Source organism: Ursus americanus, chromosome 15, assembly GCF_024610735.1.
Source record: "Ursus americanus isolate L20-20 chromosome 15, mUrsAme1.1.p, whole genome shotgun sequence".
NCBI lineage: Eukaryota > Metazoa > Chordata > Mammalia > Carnivora > Ursidae > Ursus > Ursus americanus.
The window spans coordinates 35,294,757-35,310,804 of NC_142141.1; the positions used below are offsets into that span (position 1 = coordinate 35,294,757).

Genomic DNA, 16,048 nt, shown 5'->3' on the forward strand with positions numbered 1-16,048 from the left:
GGACTGTTGTGTTTGGTATGAAAACACGAGCTGAGGATCTGAGAATTCTGAACACAACCCGGACTTCCAGGTTGCCATGAAGGCTTTAATGGGCAAGGTAGAATGACAAAATAGATTTTACTTTTTTTTCCAAATATATTTATATTTAAGTTTTTTTAGCTTGACTCATAACTCCTGTATATAAATATTGTATCTAAATATTCATAACTTTTAAATATGGTATATGCTTCTCCACTTACATTCGTGTCCTGGGCCCTGCAAAAGTTAGAGCAGGCCGGAAGAGAAGTTACAGAGTGCAGAACTAGCCATCCATGGGATGGGCTGTCAAGGAAGGAGCAGTCCAAGCATTAGGGAGATGGGTGGGGCGGGGACTCCTCCCCTGGGTAAGATGTTCTACTGGACTCGTGTTAAGATCCCCCCCAACAAAGACTGCACCAGTATCTGGGGTGTCACACTGAAAGACAGTGCCAAGCAAATCTGTCTTGTGGAATCTGTGGGTCTTACCTTCCAGAATAAAGTCACAACACAATCTCCTTGCACTGACTTCACATTTCTCCAGACGTCAGGAGCCTCTGAGGGAGCTGAAATGAACCAAAGGAAAGATCGTGGGTCATGTTATATTTGTAGAACAATACAAGCTGTTTCTAGTTCGGTCAAATGAAGTGATGATGACCTGTCCTGAGGCTTGCTTCTCACTCTTTCACTTTCTGTGACTTCTACCCACTTGCCCATGGCCACATTGTTCACTCCTCACTAAGTTCACATAGTAGGTGCTTTACAAAAGCTCTGCTGCATCAAACCGAAAGCTCTTATGAACATCAAGCCTGAGCTTCTAGAAGCCACCAGAAAATTTTGGAATCATTCATCAGACCAATTGTAGGAGGTTAGTTAGGTAAATTTCTCATTTGCTGGATTTCTAGGAGCAGCAGACCGTTGCTACTTCCTTGCTTCATTTGCAAAGGTTGCAATGGAGGTGCACTAATGGGGAGCCCTAGGGCTGGTGGTACTCTGATGTGCGTTCATGATTTCACGGTGGCTGGTCCTCTCACCTGGGCACCCCCCCTTGATCCCCTCCACTGGGAAGGCCACACCCCCTCCTCCCCATGCTCCTTTCTCCGCCAGCTCCCAGCCTGCCTGGGGCAGTTTCCTACCTGTTGGACACTCAGGGCACTTGCTCACTCCCTTACTACACTGTTCTAGAAAAGTCTATATTTACTGTCAGTGAATTGTAGGAAAAGTGATTTGTGATTTGATTCAAAACATCTCAATGCAAGAAAAATTATTTTGGAACATAACATAAAAATTTAGCTGTTTTATAAAAATATAGTTTACTGTGCCCAGTAATTGGAAATTTAAGTAAGTCCCTTTTTAGTTGCTGACACTTTCTCCTCAACTTAAAGATGACTGTATATTTTTAAAAATGTACTGAAGCAGATTTCCATTTGCTAAATAATCCACTGGAGAAGGCAATAATCAAAAACTTACTGAAATACTCAGAAACAACATGGGACTCTAAGCTCAATGCAAAGTCTTCAGCTAGTTTGTAAGTTAGTCTTGTGAGAACAGCACCCCGCGGCACAGTTGACAGCACTCTGTGTTTGGGTCAATATAGTTTCTACTGTATTTCTACTGGTGCCATTTCCATCTGCTCACTACAATTACAATGAAGTATGGTTCTAATACACATAAACATCAGTCTTTCCAGCAGCAAGCAAAGTGTTGTCAGAGGTTAAAAAACAACAACAAAAAAACCCCTACAGATTCACCACAACCAGCTTCATCTCATTCTCTTGTTACCATCAAAAGCGAAATTACTATTCCAGATTTTTTGCACTAAAAGAAATGCAATTTACTAAAAACTCTATCTTTCTGCCATTTTCCTTTTGCACTTAATTTTAGTTCTAATGTTGGAATAAATTCGCAAAAAATAAACCAAAACAAAACACAAAACTCCAAAGCAGAGCAGTATCATTAAAGTAAAAATTATTTAATAAAACACAACTGAGGAGTATACCACATTACTGTCAGGAATAGGGCTTTTCTAGCAGGGATTCCTGAGGACTCTGTGCCTCTAGAAAAAATGACTGGAGGCCCCAGCATGGGGGAGGGGCGGGGCGGAGCATGAGATTGGGCAGGAGCACCAGACAAGGAGAGGAAGGCTGCTGAGCATAACCAGTGAGGAACCACATGCAGCCGCGGATGAGCTGTCCTTGTCACCCCTCAGCTCCAGTCACTACTTTAAAATGGTCCTCATGGGAAGAAACAGAAAGAGCCCTGCCAGCCTACACACACGAAGAGAAGATGGAATAAAATAAATACATATACTCCTTCCTTCGGCAGTAGAAGAGCCAGGACTCAAATCGACAAGATCTCAAGGCTGTAATAACAGCATCAAGAGACAGAACACACAGAATCCGGTTCTGGGTAAGGGTGGAGCTCTGGAGTCAGGGGGCCCGGGTGTGGGTCACAATCAACAGATCTGTCACTTACGGGCTAGGCCAATTAAATCACTGATCCTCTGTGTGCCTCTGTGTCCTCTGTGTCCTCATCTACAAAGCGAGGATGATTATCCATAGTGTCTCCTCCCTGCTGTGATGCATAAAAGAGAAAAACACAGCAAGCGCTGTGAGCTATGGGGGGTGCTCAGGGAGTGGCCGCTGCCACTATAATTGTCATGACTGGTAGGTCTCTGCCCTTCAGTAACCCTGCACGCTACCAGGTCTCTCCAATCTACGGGCACAACTTGCCTCCTCTGTCAACTGGGCAACAATGACAATTTGTTGCTTTGAATGGGAAGGAGATGAAAGCGGGGCTGGGCCATCTCAACTCCAGAGGCCTATTGGAGCTGTAAGCCGTAGTTATTTGTCAGCAAAACTCGTGGTTCAGTCAGTGGTGAGGAAAGTCTCACTGCAAGAATGATCGAGAGGACTCATAGTTTGCTGCTGCTGAACGATGATGTATCAATAAAAATTGAGTTTCCAAATCTCATTACATTTCCACACATAGCCTGAAGTTGTTTGGTATGAGATCAATGCTTTCCCTGGCATGGACCCTACTGTCTGTCTCTAGTCCTTAATTTTAAAAGTCTACACTAATTTACATAGCCCCGAATCCAGCAGGGATCCAGCAATACCAGTAGCTTATAAACCATTTTGGCAAACTCAAACATGAGAGAGAAAATGTATGAAAGAAAGAACACTGACTGACGCATGTTTGAGGTGGATGTCTTTCCATTAGCATAAAATTCAGTTCTTTTTAAAAAGATGGTATCCAGCCTTTGTTGCAATATGTTCCCCTTAGCTTTGGGTACAATCAAAAGCTCTCAGGAAAACCAACCCAACTCCCATGAGTCAGTGTAGATCCTTGAGTTAACAGCAGGGAGCCAAACATACCAGCTTCAGCTGTGGTGAAGTTCTGGCACGTCCATTCACTCCATTTCCAGAAGCGGTTGGCATTAGCACAGCGCACTTGGGCCATGTACTGTGTGTCCGGCTCCAGGCCACCGAAGAGGTGCTCACCATCAACCTTGACGGAAATGTTGTGCTTTTTCAAAGAGAGGAAGGAAGGAAGGGTGGGAGGGAGGAAGGAAAAGAAGAAATGAAATGAAAAGGAAAAAGGAAACAAGAAGAAAGAAGCAGAAGAAGGAACAGAGAAGACAGGTGTCATGGTGAGCACACTTCATTGCAAAGTCCAGTCACAGAATGGTACATTCTGATTTGGGGTAAGACCACTTCTTCTTCGGGAAAAGCCCAACTCTAAAGTTTGTTATTAATTTCATGAACCTTTTAAACAGATTACCCTTATCATTTGAACCCACACAGAAATAAGATTTTATTTTTAATCAACTAATTAATTTTTTATTAGTTTCAGAGGTAGAATTTGGTGATTCATCAGTTGCATATAACACCCAGTGCTCATTATATCAAGTGTCCTCCTTAATGCCCATCACCCAACTATCCTTCCCCGCACCCACCTCCCCCAGAAATAAGACTTTAAAGGGTTTTATTCATTCGTTTCTCTCTTCAGGACATAAAGGGACTTTCTGGAAACAGAATATTAAGCAGCATTCTTACTTGTGTCACTTTTCCTTCACCATAGAGGTCAACCTGGCACAACAGTGTATAATAATTCCCAATGGTGTGTACCTTCCAGGTCATGGTGGCATTTGTGGCGCTTACATTTTTAAATAATACATTAAAGGGAGCCTTTGGGTGCACTGCCAAAAAAAGAAAGAAAGAGAAAAAAGGAAACAAAGTAAAAAAAAAAATTCAAGCATAAATCCAAAAAGACTTTGGTAAACAGCAGTTCATGTCTTCATTTATTTATTCAGTGGTGTATCTTTTTGTTTCTTTTTGAAAAAATGGTAAATGAAACCAGACATACAAGATGGAGTAAGCCAACTAAAGTTTTTCTCTCTCACCGATTATATTAGAAATTCTGAACAAAACATAAGAAGAAACTACCAAGGACTCTTCAAATTAAACAAAAGCAGGCAGATTGTGAAGGGGAATCAAAACTTGGAGAAGTGGCTCATGGGGAGAGTATAACAGAACCCAGAGTCTAAACAAAATAACAATCAACAATGTCAAAGGTACAACCCAAAATTATTCTACATACAAAAACTCAGAACATGTCACCAATTTCCAAAGGAAAAGATAATCAACAGATGCCAACATCAAAATGACCCATATGGCTTCAATTATTAAAGACTTTAAGAGAGATCCATGTCATAACAGTAAACACACTTGAAGTAAACAGAAGAAAAACACTTCTCAGCAGAAAAATAGAAACTATTTTTTAAAAAATCCAATGGAAATTTTGGAACCAAAAAGTATAATATCTGAAATGAAAAATGGACTGGATGAGGTTCAGGTCTTGAAAAGACAAAGTAAGCACCTCCCATCCTGTCTATCCCCCTGAATCCAGTCAATATAGTGCACGAAGCATTCTCAAATATTCTCAGTGTAATGCATGGAGCATTCTCAAATATTCTATTTGCGAACTCTAAAGGTAGACAGCAGCAGGCAGATTGGAGAAGACCAGAATGTGAAGTCTCACTGTGCAGGCAGTGGGAGGGTAAAGGAAGACATGTGGCTTGTAAAGCTTCTACATTTTACTTAAAGTGGAAAATAAGAAAACTGTGAAAGATTAGCAACACATTGTAATCTCCGGAGGAAAAAACAGGAATACAAAGAGACGTAGGCGAATGTCAGTAGATAAACTGAAGTGGAATACTAAAAAATATTCAAATAATCCCAAAGGGGGCAGGAGAGAAGATCAGGGGAACATAAAACAGAGGGAACAAATAGAAAATAAATAATAAAATGATAGGCTTAAGTCCAACCATATTAATAATTATGGCAAATACAAATGTTCCAAACACACCGATAAAAAGAGAAATTGTCAGATGGGAGAGAAAATGAAACCAGTCATGGACTTGCCTTCAACGTGCAACAGGGGAGCAAACATGAATCAATAACCACAAAAATAATTGTAACACTGAAAGAGGGGTGACAACAGTGAAAGTGTAAAAGGCCTTTTTGACCTAAAAGATGGAGTTCTAGAAGTTCCTGTCCTGAGCTTTCATCTCTATTTCACTACCCACAGGCTGATGACTCACAATTCTAATTCTCCGTCCCAGACTTCTGCCTTGCTCTCCAAACTCTACCTCCAACCGTCTCTTCAACATCTCCACTGAGATATCTCACAGTCGGGGGACTCAAACACAAGTGAGAGATAAAACCTTACCACTGGCCATCCACTGAGATATCTAAAAGACAGCTCAAACTTGACACGGCTAAAATAGAACTCCATGCTCCTGCTCAGGGCTGCTCCTCCCCAATATCCTCCCCATTTCAGGAAATAGTTCCAGTATTAGCTCAATTGTTTAGGCCAAAACCCTAGGAATCATCCTAAATTCCTCTTTCCTTATAACGCACATGGCTTCCCTAAGAAAGTCCTACCAACTCTTTCCCAAAGTGAATTCAGAATATGACCACTTCCCACCAACTTCATCACTCCATCTGGTGCAAAGTCTTCGGCTGACGACTGCAACAGCCTCCAAGCATCTCCCTGTCTCCACCCTCGCCCCGGACAGCCCAGCCTAAGCAACCTTTTCCTACAGCGTAAGCCACATCACTTATCTGTCCCAATGAACACCTTCTAACACAACCGGTAAGACTACCCTGTTCATTCCACAGTTGCTGCGTGACCAGGACACTCCAATCTCCTTTCTCTCATAGTATGGGCACAAGAACATTCTTCCTGTCTCATAAACAACCCAGAGCTTGTCCCCATCCCATGACCTTTTCAAATTCTATTCTTTTTGCTTCAAATGCTCTTCCCCTCGATATTTTCTGCTTCTGTCTCATTCTTAACCGCATCATCCGAAATGAAGCAGCATCGGGCATTCTCTCCCATGTTATCTAAGTTGACCTTCTCCACAGCACATATCAATACTTGAAATACTGTGTGTTTACTCTATGTGTCCATTCCCCACTCTCAATCCCTCCCCCAACACACTCTCGCATACAAGCTCATGAGGGGCAGTTACCCGGTTTGGTTCACTGCCGAGTCCCCGGTGCCTGCTACACCAGAGGCACTCTGTCACTATGTGGCTGACTGAGTGGCGATTATGCTGAAATCCGTGTAGGAATTAAGAAGGTAAAAGGTGAAGGATGAGCATTCTAGAAAAAGTGAACATGTGTAAAGGATCTGCATTTCATAAAAGAGAAGACGTGATCAAAACATAGGAAGAAATATTCAACTTTCGGGAGGTAGATCGAAACCATCACAGATACCACGGTGCACCCAGGACACGGACGGAGTGGAAAGGGCAACCATACCAGCGTGGAAAGACTATGCATTCAAGGGCCGAGGTATGACCGGCGGAGCCACTTTGGAAAACCATTGACTTTATGTCTAAAGTTGCACATTCACATTCTCTATGTCCTCACCAATTCCACTCTGGGGTATACATTTACGAAAACAAACTTAGGCCAGTACTATATCCATAATGCTCCTATTAGCACCCAAGAGCAAAAACCTTGATACGACCTGAAAACCGTCAACAGAGATGCCTGAACAAAATACCAGAGATTTATACAGTGAAGTACTCTATGGCGGTGAAAATCAACGGACTATAACAACACTCAACAGGGGCGCCTGGGTGGCTCAGTCGGTGAAGCGACTGCCTTTAGCTCAGGTCATGATCCCAGGGTCCTGGAATCGAGTTCTGCATCGGGCTCCTTGCTCAGCGGGGAGCCTGCTTCTCCCTCTCCCTCTGCCTCTGCTCCCCCTGCTTGTGCTCTCTCTCTCTCTGTCAAATAAATAAATAAAATCTTAAAAAAAAACCACTCAACAGTATGGGTCAATATCAGTAATTTAATACTAAATTATCACACATGGCATGATGTCTTTTATATACATTAAAATCAATCAAAATAAAAACATAGTATTTTTAGGATGACATTAGAAATGAGAATACATGCACCCCTACATACACACATGCATTCATGATTTGAAGCTGTAATTATCTTGGTGGAAGGAGCAGGGCTGGGGGGCTGTGGGACGGGAGACGAAGTGAGTTACTGTCAAGAGTTCTAGTCTGAAGGTGAGTAGGAAGCATGCAGATGCTTATCGCATTATCAAAACAAACAAGTAACAGGGACCGGGGGCCACACACGCATCCGTGAAGAGAAGGGTGGCATCACTGAGAGTTATAAATTAAAACTTTCTTTTATTTTAAGATTTATTTATCTATTTGATAGCAGTGGAGAGAGGGAGAGAGCGCACATGTGTGCACGAGCAGGGGGAGGGGCAGAGGGAGATGTGGGACTCGATCCCAGGACCCGGGGATCATGACCTGAGCCAAAGGCAGATGCTTCAACCGACTGAGCCACCAGGGTGTCCCTAAATTAAAACTTTCACTTAGGATGTGAATTAGGCAGAAATCTACAGCACATTTCCTTGATCACACAATGGGTCACACAACGATGAGTTGGTAGCCACAGCGGGCTCTGCCACTAATCTCACCTCGATGAGTCAGGTTAAAAAGAAGGTAAACACTTCTCTTTCTTAAGTAGTTTTCAGCCGTGAGCGTGAAGTTATACGTTTCTTGGGACTCTGGAGCTACTTGCCAACTACACCAGCTTTTGTGTTTACAAAGTGTCTTTTTCCCGGAAAATCTTAAAAAAAAAAAAATAAAACAAACACAAAACAATAATTTCAGGGTTTATACTTTTGTCAACACAGATATATAACCCTACATTCAGGGCACACTCATGGCTTTCAAACTATGTTCCACAGGATGGCGTCCATCCCCCATCATTTAACAAATGCCAATACTGAAAATGTTGTTTCAACAAATTCGATTTCTGTGGTGAAATGTGTAAGGACAATGAATCACTGACTGCCCCCCTCCACCGACATGCGGGATGAGAATACTCCTTAATTTATTCTAAATATTCTTAAAAAGTTAAAAATTAGGTAGACCCAGATTACCAGATGGAACTATGTTCACATCAAGAGTCATCATTAATGGGCTTTCTTTTCATTTTTATGTGACGTTTTCCTTTCACGAAACTCAGGGGGAAAGTACTGTGCAGCTGGCGCCACTGAAAGGTTTCCTCCTGACTCTGGGTGGGTGGTGGTAAACGATCTGTTTCCATTTTCCCCAACATCTACACGTGGCTCTTGTTGTCACAAGCGCCTTAAACAGGGAGGAGTTTGTCAAGAAGGCAACCAGAGCTAACTTACGATTCAAATAAAGTGTAGCTTTGGGAGAGCTGTTTGAGCAAGCCAGTGTCCCTCCCGGGATCCCAAGTGCAGTTCAAAGTCATGAGGTCCTGGGTTTCGCAAGAAAAATCCTTGGGCTCCTCAAGGACTTCTGTCCACACAAAGAAAAAAAAAACAGATGAAAGACTTAGTTAAACCCCCTTATTGAAAGACAAGGAAAAGGGAAAGCCCCTTCTGGGTCTGAGGCCACAGAGTCACTCTGAATGATAAAAGCATCACACCCGCACCTCCAGAGAGTCATAATTCAGGCACCTCATCTCAGCCTTCTCCCTTCCCTTGTTCTTGTCTGAGGCATCCCTGGGACAGTGGTGGGAGTTGTGCAGTGGTCTGCAGTGTGTCCCCGTGATGGGATTGTACCCCCAGGGCCTGCTAAGAGGTACTCAACACCTATAGTTGAGTGTCAGACAGACCAAGTGAGCAGAAGAATGAATGAATGAATGAATGAATGAATGAATGAATGAATGAAGTCAGTGCTGCCTGCTGTTTCATTGTGGAAGCTGCGGCTCACAGAGAGCCTCAGGGCTATTATGCTTGGGATGCCTGGAAGTCCGATTTGGCGGCGTGCTAAGCTGGGCGGCAGGGCGCTGAGAGTTGGAGGACGGTGCACACCTCCAAGCCCCTGACGTCCCTGAGGCTCTCAGAGACCACGCCCTGGGGGACCGCGGTGGCAGGTGTGCTGGAGCCCGGAGCCGCCTCTGCCGGAGAAGCAGGAGGGAGCAGGCCCAGTTGTTGCCCTACCCACAGCACAGGAGAAACCCTGGGCAGGTGCACACAGACCTCCGTAAAAAGGTACAGCGTTCCTTCTCCCCTGTCGCCAGCCACGGAGGCACCTGACTGACGTCTTCCACGCCTACTTCAGAACCGGATGGCCTCCATCCGCTGGATTCCCATTGTGCGCGGCTTCGGTGTTGGGGTGGGGCCCGTCCATGTTCATTCACCCTCAACCAACCAGTCGTGGGCCCGTTTCACAGAGAAGGAAACAGGCTCAGAGAGGCTGGTAACCTTGGCCAAGGTGGGACACTTGGGCACGGGGGAAGAAGATTCAAACCCGGGTCTTCTGGGCACAACCCTGGCTGCCTCCCTTGAGTCGGTGGCCGCCCTGCCATCGCTCTCCCCACTCTGCCATCTCGCAGTCCTGCCAGCATGGCTGAGGCGAGGCAGGGCCCTTGCCACGGGTCCAGGAAATGACCCGAACTTTCTCCCCTTTAATACTCTTGGTTTCTAGGAATAAAATTATCAATAAGGACAAGACAACAACAGGAAATCCTGCAAGTATTGCTTCAGGGTATCTTTTCTAGAGTCTCTCCTAGAAGACTCAGGAGACAAAAGAACATCCAAACCACGGGTGGAAATGTTTACTTGCTTTCTGGGAAAGGAAATTCTATCTCTTCTAGGAAACGGGAAGAGAAGAGCACAGAGCATGTGTTCACTTACTTGACACAAAGAGGACGATGCCCTTTATACCGTCTCCTTGGTCCACCTTACAATAGATATTTGTCCCGGTTTCCCTAATGAAAGCAACATGATTCAAGTTGAACATGGAGACATTTGGACCAAGCTGTTCTCCCTGCATCCGTACGCCTTCCAAATAACAGGATATGTTATTTTGCTGACTCCTGGAAACGTAACAAATGGTGACATTGGAGCCTTCTTCCACCAGCTTATCTTTAGGGAAAACGAACAATGGCTCGTGTCCAAGAGAATTCTGTACTACAAGAGAAAAATAAGACAGCTCATTTAGAACCTCACTCCAATTTCAAACCAGCCCCTCTGGTCTCACTCTCAATGATAGCGTCAGCCTCTTCTACCTGCTGGGGAAAAGAGGAGCCGAAATTTCTAGACAAACCTAGAAAGTTTGGTGCCTGCACAAACACTCCTTCCTACAAGGGCTCCTATTGTTAGGCAGAATACTGCTGTTCTTACTTCAAAGACAGTGGGTGCTGTCGCCCTGGGAGTAGGTGTCACTGCTAGCTTTGCTTCTGATGGCCACAGCTGCTCTCTACGGGCCGCAGCCCCAAGGGAAGCGCTGCGTTAAGTGGGATGTACAATATCTCTTACCACCTGACATAACTGGCACAGGTAGGACTGAGCCCAAGTTCACTCACCCAGCAAGTGGCAAAGCCACATTCACACCCGCCAGGCCTGACCATCTCCACAGCCACGTGTCCCCCATCCCCATTTTTTTTAAAGATTCTATTTATTTTAGAGAGAGAGTGAGAAAGAACCTGAGCAAGAGGGGCAAAAGGAGAGGGAGAGAGAGAATCTCAAGCAGACTCCGTGCCGAGTGCAGAGCCCCATGCGGGACTAGATCCCACAACCCTGAGATCATGACCTGGGCTGAAATCAAGATTCTGATGCTTAGCCGACTGAGCTAGCCAGGTGCCCACACGTGTCCCTCTTCATCTCTAAACTATATTATTGACCACATCTCTGTCCACCTTTTCGGAAATGCCAGTCACTCAAATATCTCCTTTTCCATCATCTCTCCTTCTATATGACCATCGGTATATAAAAATCCTCTGGTGTCTCCCATTTCAAGCCAACTCGCCGCCCTCCCGGTGCCTCCCTCCCGCCCCCTCTGCACCCGCTCCTCCACAGGGGGCCTCCCTGAAGGAGCTGTCTGCTCTTACTGCTTGGCTCCTTGGCTCCTGCTCACTCAGCCCACCGATGACGTCACCCTGCTGGGTGGCCTGGGGTAGGAGAGCTCTTTTAAAGGTCCCAGGTGATTCTAATACGCAACCATGGCTGAGAACCAGTGTTTGGGGTTAGGAATAATCAGTCAGGTTTTCCATTCATTCTTGAGTTAGTTTGGAGGTAATAGATTTGAGAAATCTAGTCTATTTTATCAAAGTTGTTTATAATGTTGTTCTTACTTTCTCTCTTACTATGTTTTCAGTCTCTGTTTTTTTTCTATGTGTCCCTTTGTAGCAGTAGGATGTAATGGGAGGAGGGGGGTCTGTGGAACCAGGTTGGTCTAGGCTGGAATTCGGCTCTATCACTTACTGGCTTGATGGCCTTGCACGGGTTCTTTAAGCTAACTGTGCCTCAGTCTCCTCATCTGTGAAGTGGGGATAAGAATAATACATATTTCAAAGGGCTGATGTGAGGGCTAAATGAACATGTAGAGTGCTTAGAACATGACTAAAATGCAGATTTAATTCTATTACCGGTATTAAACTAATCACTAGACTACTCGTGGGTTAACGTGCTATCAGTTTGACTTAATAGATTTGTATAAACACTTAACAAAGGAATGGTTCTACTGGCAGGAATTTCAGATTATCAGGCAGGGTGTGTAAATTGAGAGAGCCAAATGCCTTTGCTTTAGAACTAGCCTATAGTTTTAAATAAGGCATACAAAACTGGCAAAATCCACTCTAAATTTTAATTATAACAAAATTAAATTATCAAAATTAAGAGATACTTAAAACATATTTATCCATAATCTCATTACTCAAATGAAACCTTGATTTCATTTTTCCGTATTCCACCCCTTCTCTCTGCATTAGGGTTGGCATGCGATGGCCCATGGACCAATTCTAGCTTGCCATCTGTTTTGGTAAATAAAGTTTTGTTAGAACACAACAATTCTCATTTGTTTACATATTGCTTAGGACTGCTTTCATGTTACAATGGCAGAGTTGAATAGTCATGACTGAGACCAATAGAGTCTGTAAAGCCTAAAATATTTCCTATCTTGCCATTTACACAAAAGCTTCCTAACCTCTGCTCTAGATGAAGACACATTTTGTCTTATTCTAATAAAAACATACCTACAATTTATGTTCTCTTACCATTCTATAATAAACACGGGTCCCATGTTTAGAAAATAAATACAAAATTGTCTCAATTTGTATAATTATCTCTAAGAATAAATTCTGAGGCAAAACCATAGACGCCTATCTATGGCAAATTTCATACCCATACTTTTTAGTTCCAAGGGAAGACAAAGAAAAATAATGTCTGTTTCTACTCAGTCTCCTCAAAAGAGACTTCTACTATTTGACTATTGATCCCCAAATAATATTAAACGTTCAACTTTTTAACTCTTCTATCACCTCCCTTCTTACCATCCACTTCCTCCCATGAACTCCAGTTGCTCCAGAACCTCTGCTCGGGGGTCTTGGCATCATCCACCGCACTCCTCATTCTTAGAAAATGTTTCGCACATTCCAAAGGCAGCTTGGATTCCCAGCTCCAATGCAGAACTTGGTTCCACTTCACTGTAGTGCTATAGTCCTCCTAGAAATAAAGAGTAAAACTTGGAAACATGGAGCCATGCCGTCCTGGAAAATGGCTTGACTATAGAGTTACCCCAGAGCACACACCCAGGAGCCCACCGCAGCTCCCAAATAAGCACCATGCGGCGCCTCCCTAACCAGCTGGGTACCATGCTCTGATGTCTCAGCAGAACCTGCCACAGCTTCTTGCCTTTCGAAAGCTCACCTCCCACCCCCCATAGCTCTCTGATTCCAGGGGGCTCGTGGGGAGCAAGTGAGAGAAAACTGAAGCTGCTCAAGTCTTGGGGGGAAGAGAAGGGAGTCAGAAGGTAGGCACAGGGCTCGTCACACAGAGCCTGCTAAGAAAATTTTTGCAAATGAAAGAACTAATTGAGTCATTCTTTAAAAATAAGCAAGATTGAAGAGTATTTTCTTAATAATCATTTTTAGTCACGGTCCGATCAAGTTGGCCAAATCTCAGTAGAGAGGGCAGTCCTTCGTGGTACCCAGGAGCACTGATGGCTCCCAGAAGCCAGTAGAAGGATCTCTATGAGGCCCTTGGGCTTTGTTTGTCTGTTTTCTGTTGGGTTTGGTTTGGTCTCTTATCTTTGCAGATACCGTGGTCAAGGGGCCATATCCTCTTCTTTGAGCTCCACCTGTTGGACTCTTTCATCCCCAAAGAGGTCAAGCACACAAGAATGTCTTACACTGTGCTCTTGGGAAGCTTGTCCAAGTAGAACTGCAACTGGTCTTCCCCTCACAGTCTTTTTTAAAAGATTTATTTATTTACTTTAGAGAGAGAGAGAGAGAGAGAGAGTGCCTGAGTAGGGGAGGGGCGGAGGGAGAAAGAGAATCTTAAGCAGGCTCCATGCTCAGCGCAGTAGCCCTACCTGAGGCTCGATCTAACGACCCTGAGATCATGAACCGAGCCTAAATCAAGAGTCGGACGCTTAACTGACTGAGCCACCAGGTGCCCCTCCACGCAGCCTTTCATCTTGATCTTTCTAAAATACTGGTATTCTCTTTCTCTAGTTCAATAGGCTTCAATGGCTCCTTTACACTTCACCCTCTCAGCCATCTACATTCTGACTCCAACCTACCTCTTCCTCTCGGGAGTCTCCTCTCTGGACACAGTGCTCTACCTTGCACTCGGGGCATAGCTTTTCGCTTTTACACCCCAGTGTTGGCTCACACAGCGTTCCTGGCTTAGTGTCCCCACACTCCCTCCGCACTGGGAATTAGTCCAGGCCACACCCATCCCCGCCTCCCCCGAAGCCTTCTGCACACTGGGTGTAGTTGTCGGCACTTCACCAGTTGTTGGGTGGTGTCCCTGGCTAAAGCATGGCCCCAAGAGAACGGGGACTGAGCTTCATTCTTCTTCACGTTCCACATGGCTCCAGGCACTCAGGCTCCTCGGTGGGACCCACCAGGACACTTGTTTTCTGCCCCCACCGCTGGGTGATGGGGACAACAAACGCTTGCACTTCCTGGGGAAAACGGAGTCTGCGTCCGCATTTCTAAAGGCCAATCTCAAGCCCTACAGTCACGAGGATGGGGGCAACACGCATGTCCCACACAAGCTGGAGTGGACCAACTCTGAGGCCTTCCCTCCGCTTATGTGGTTTCCCTTCCCCAGGCTGCTGGGCTAGAGTGGTGCCCGGGCCGAGGCCAGCACAGCCCCAGGTGAGAGCACTCGGGGCAGTGGGTGACATTTAACTGCACATCCCTTGCCCTCTCTGCAGGACTCCACGTTACAAAGTTTTTCTATTTTGGTTCACTGCTTGCTTTATTCCTAAACTACAAACATACAAGTTTTGAAGTCCTAAGCTACGCAACTTTTACTCTTTAATATGAGCAGTCTTGAGTCCATTTTGATTAAATATTGTTTAAGAGCAAATACAAACAAACCAACCAATCCAGCAACTCTATCAATAATGGCAACCTTGCTGTCCACAAGCCACAGTCTGGGTTTTACCTCCTGCTTCTCTTGGGAATTTAGCCACTTTGTCATTCCCTGTGTCACCAGCCACTCCAGGCACCCCACCCCCCAGCCCCCTTCCTACCGGGAATGCTTCGCGGTCTCCAACCTCCCCACCTGTTCTGCGCTGTGAGCCAGAGTGGACTTTTCACACACTTCCCACCAGATCCTGTCTTTCCTCTTCTTTTTCTGGCTCTCAGCATAAAACAGGAAAACTGAGCATGACCTCCAATGGCCTGTGTGGTTCACTCCCAGCCACGCCTGCCCCTCGGTGTTCCCGGCTTTCAGGCCCAGGAGCTCACAGCCCTTCCCTCAGCGCCTGGGTTCACCCCTGCGGGCTCTCCCCAGAACAGTCTTCTCCACCCTCCCTTCTAAATTAGCTTCTAACCCTCTTTCTTCTTTTGGCTCACACAGTCCTTCTTCCAAGTCGCTGGAGACGGTCAGGCCTCATGGCGACCGCCCAGCAGCACCTCGTCCGCACCGGCACCGCGCTTGCCCCAGCGAGGACGCTCCCGCCTGGTGTTGGTCTCCTCGCTCCCGCTCGGCGCGGACAGACGTGCGGCGGGAGGCATGGCGGCGCCCAGCACCTCGTCCGCACCGGCACCCCGCTTGCCCCAGCGAGGACGCTCCCGCCTGGTGTTGGTCTCCTCACTCCCGCTCAGCGCGGACAGACGTGCGGCGGGAGGCATGGCGGCGCCCAGCACCTCGTCCGCACCGGCACCGCGCTTGCCCCAGCGAGGACGCTCCCGCCTGGTGTTGGTCTCCTCGCTCCCGCTCGGCGCGGACAGACGTGCGGCGGGAGGCATGGCGGCGCCCAGCACCTCGTCCGCACCGGCACCCCGCTTGCCCCAGCGAGGACGCTCCCGCCTGGTGTTGGTCTCCTCACTCCCGCTCAGCGCGGACAGACGTGCGGCGGGAGGCATGGCGGCGCCCAGCACCTCGTCCGCACCGGCACCGCGCTTGCCCCAGCGAGGACGCTCCCGCCTGGTGTTGGTCTCCTCGCTCCCGCTCGGCGCGGACAGACGTGCGGCGGGAGGCATGGCGGCGCCCAGCT

The 16,048-nt window shown here is 46.2% G+C and overlaps 1 protein-coding gene across 3 annotated transcripts in view; it reads right to left on the bottom strand.

The window, feature by feature from the left end:
* Positions 1-16,048, bottom strand: part of OSMR (oncostatin M receptor) — a 49,295-nt gene that overhangs the window by 13,220 nt on the left and 20,027 nt on the right. For 2 of the 3 annotated variants that reach the window (XM_045787304.2, XM_045787303.2), the window contains exons 4-10: positions 12,867-13,038; positions 10,231-10,506; positions 8,758-8,887; positions 8,035-8,186; positions 4,074-4,216; positions 3,393-3,543; positions 505-581 (exon numbers count right to left, since the gene is read on the bottom strand). In XM_045787304.2, the coding sequence (XP_045643260.1) occupies positions 505-581; positions 3,393-3,543; positions 4,074-4,216; positions 8,035-8,186; positions 8,758-8,887; positions 10,231-10,506; positions 12,867-13,038 (1,101 nt within the window). The remainder of the gene's footprint in view (positions 1-504; positions 582-3,392; positions 3,544-4,073; positions 4,217-8,034; positions 8,187-8,757; positions 8,888-10,230; positions 10,507-12,866; positions 13,039-16,048) is intronic. The other variant, XM_045787305.2, reaches the window with a different exon arrangement.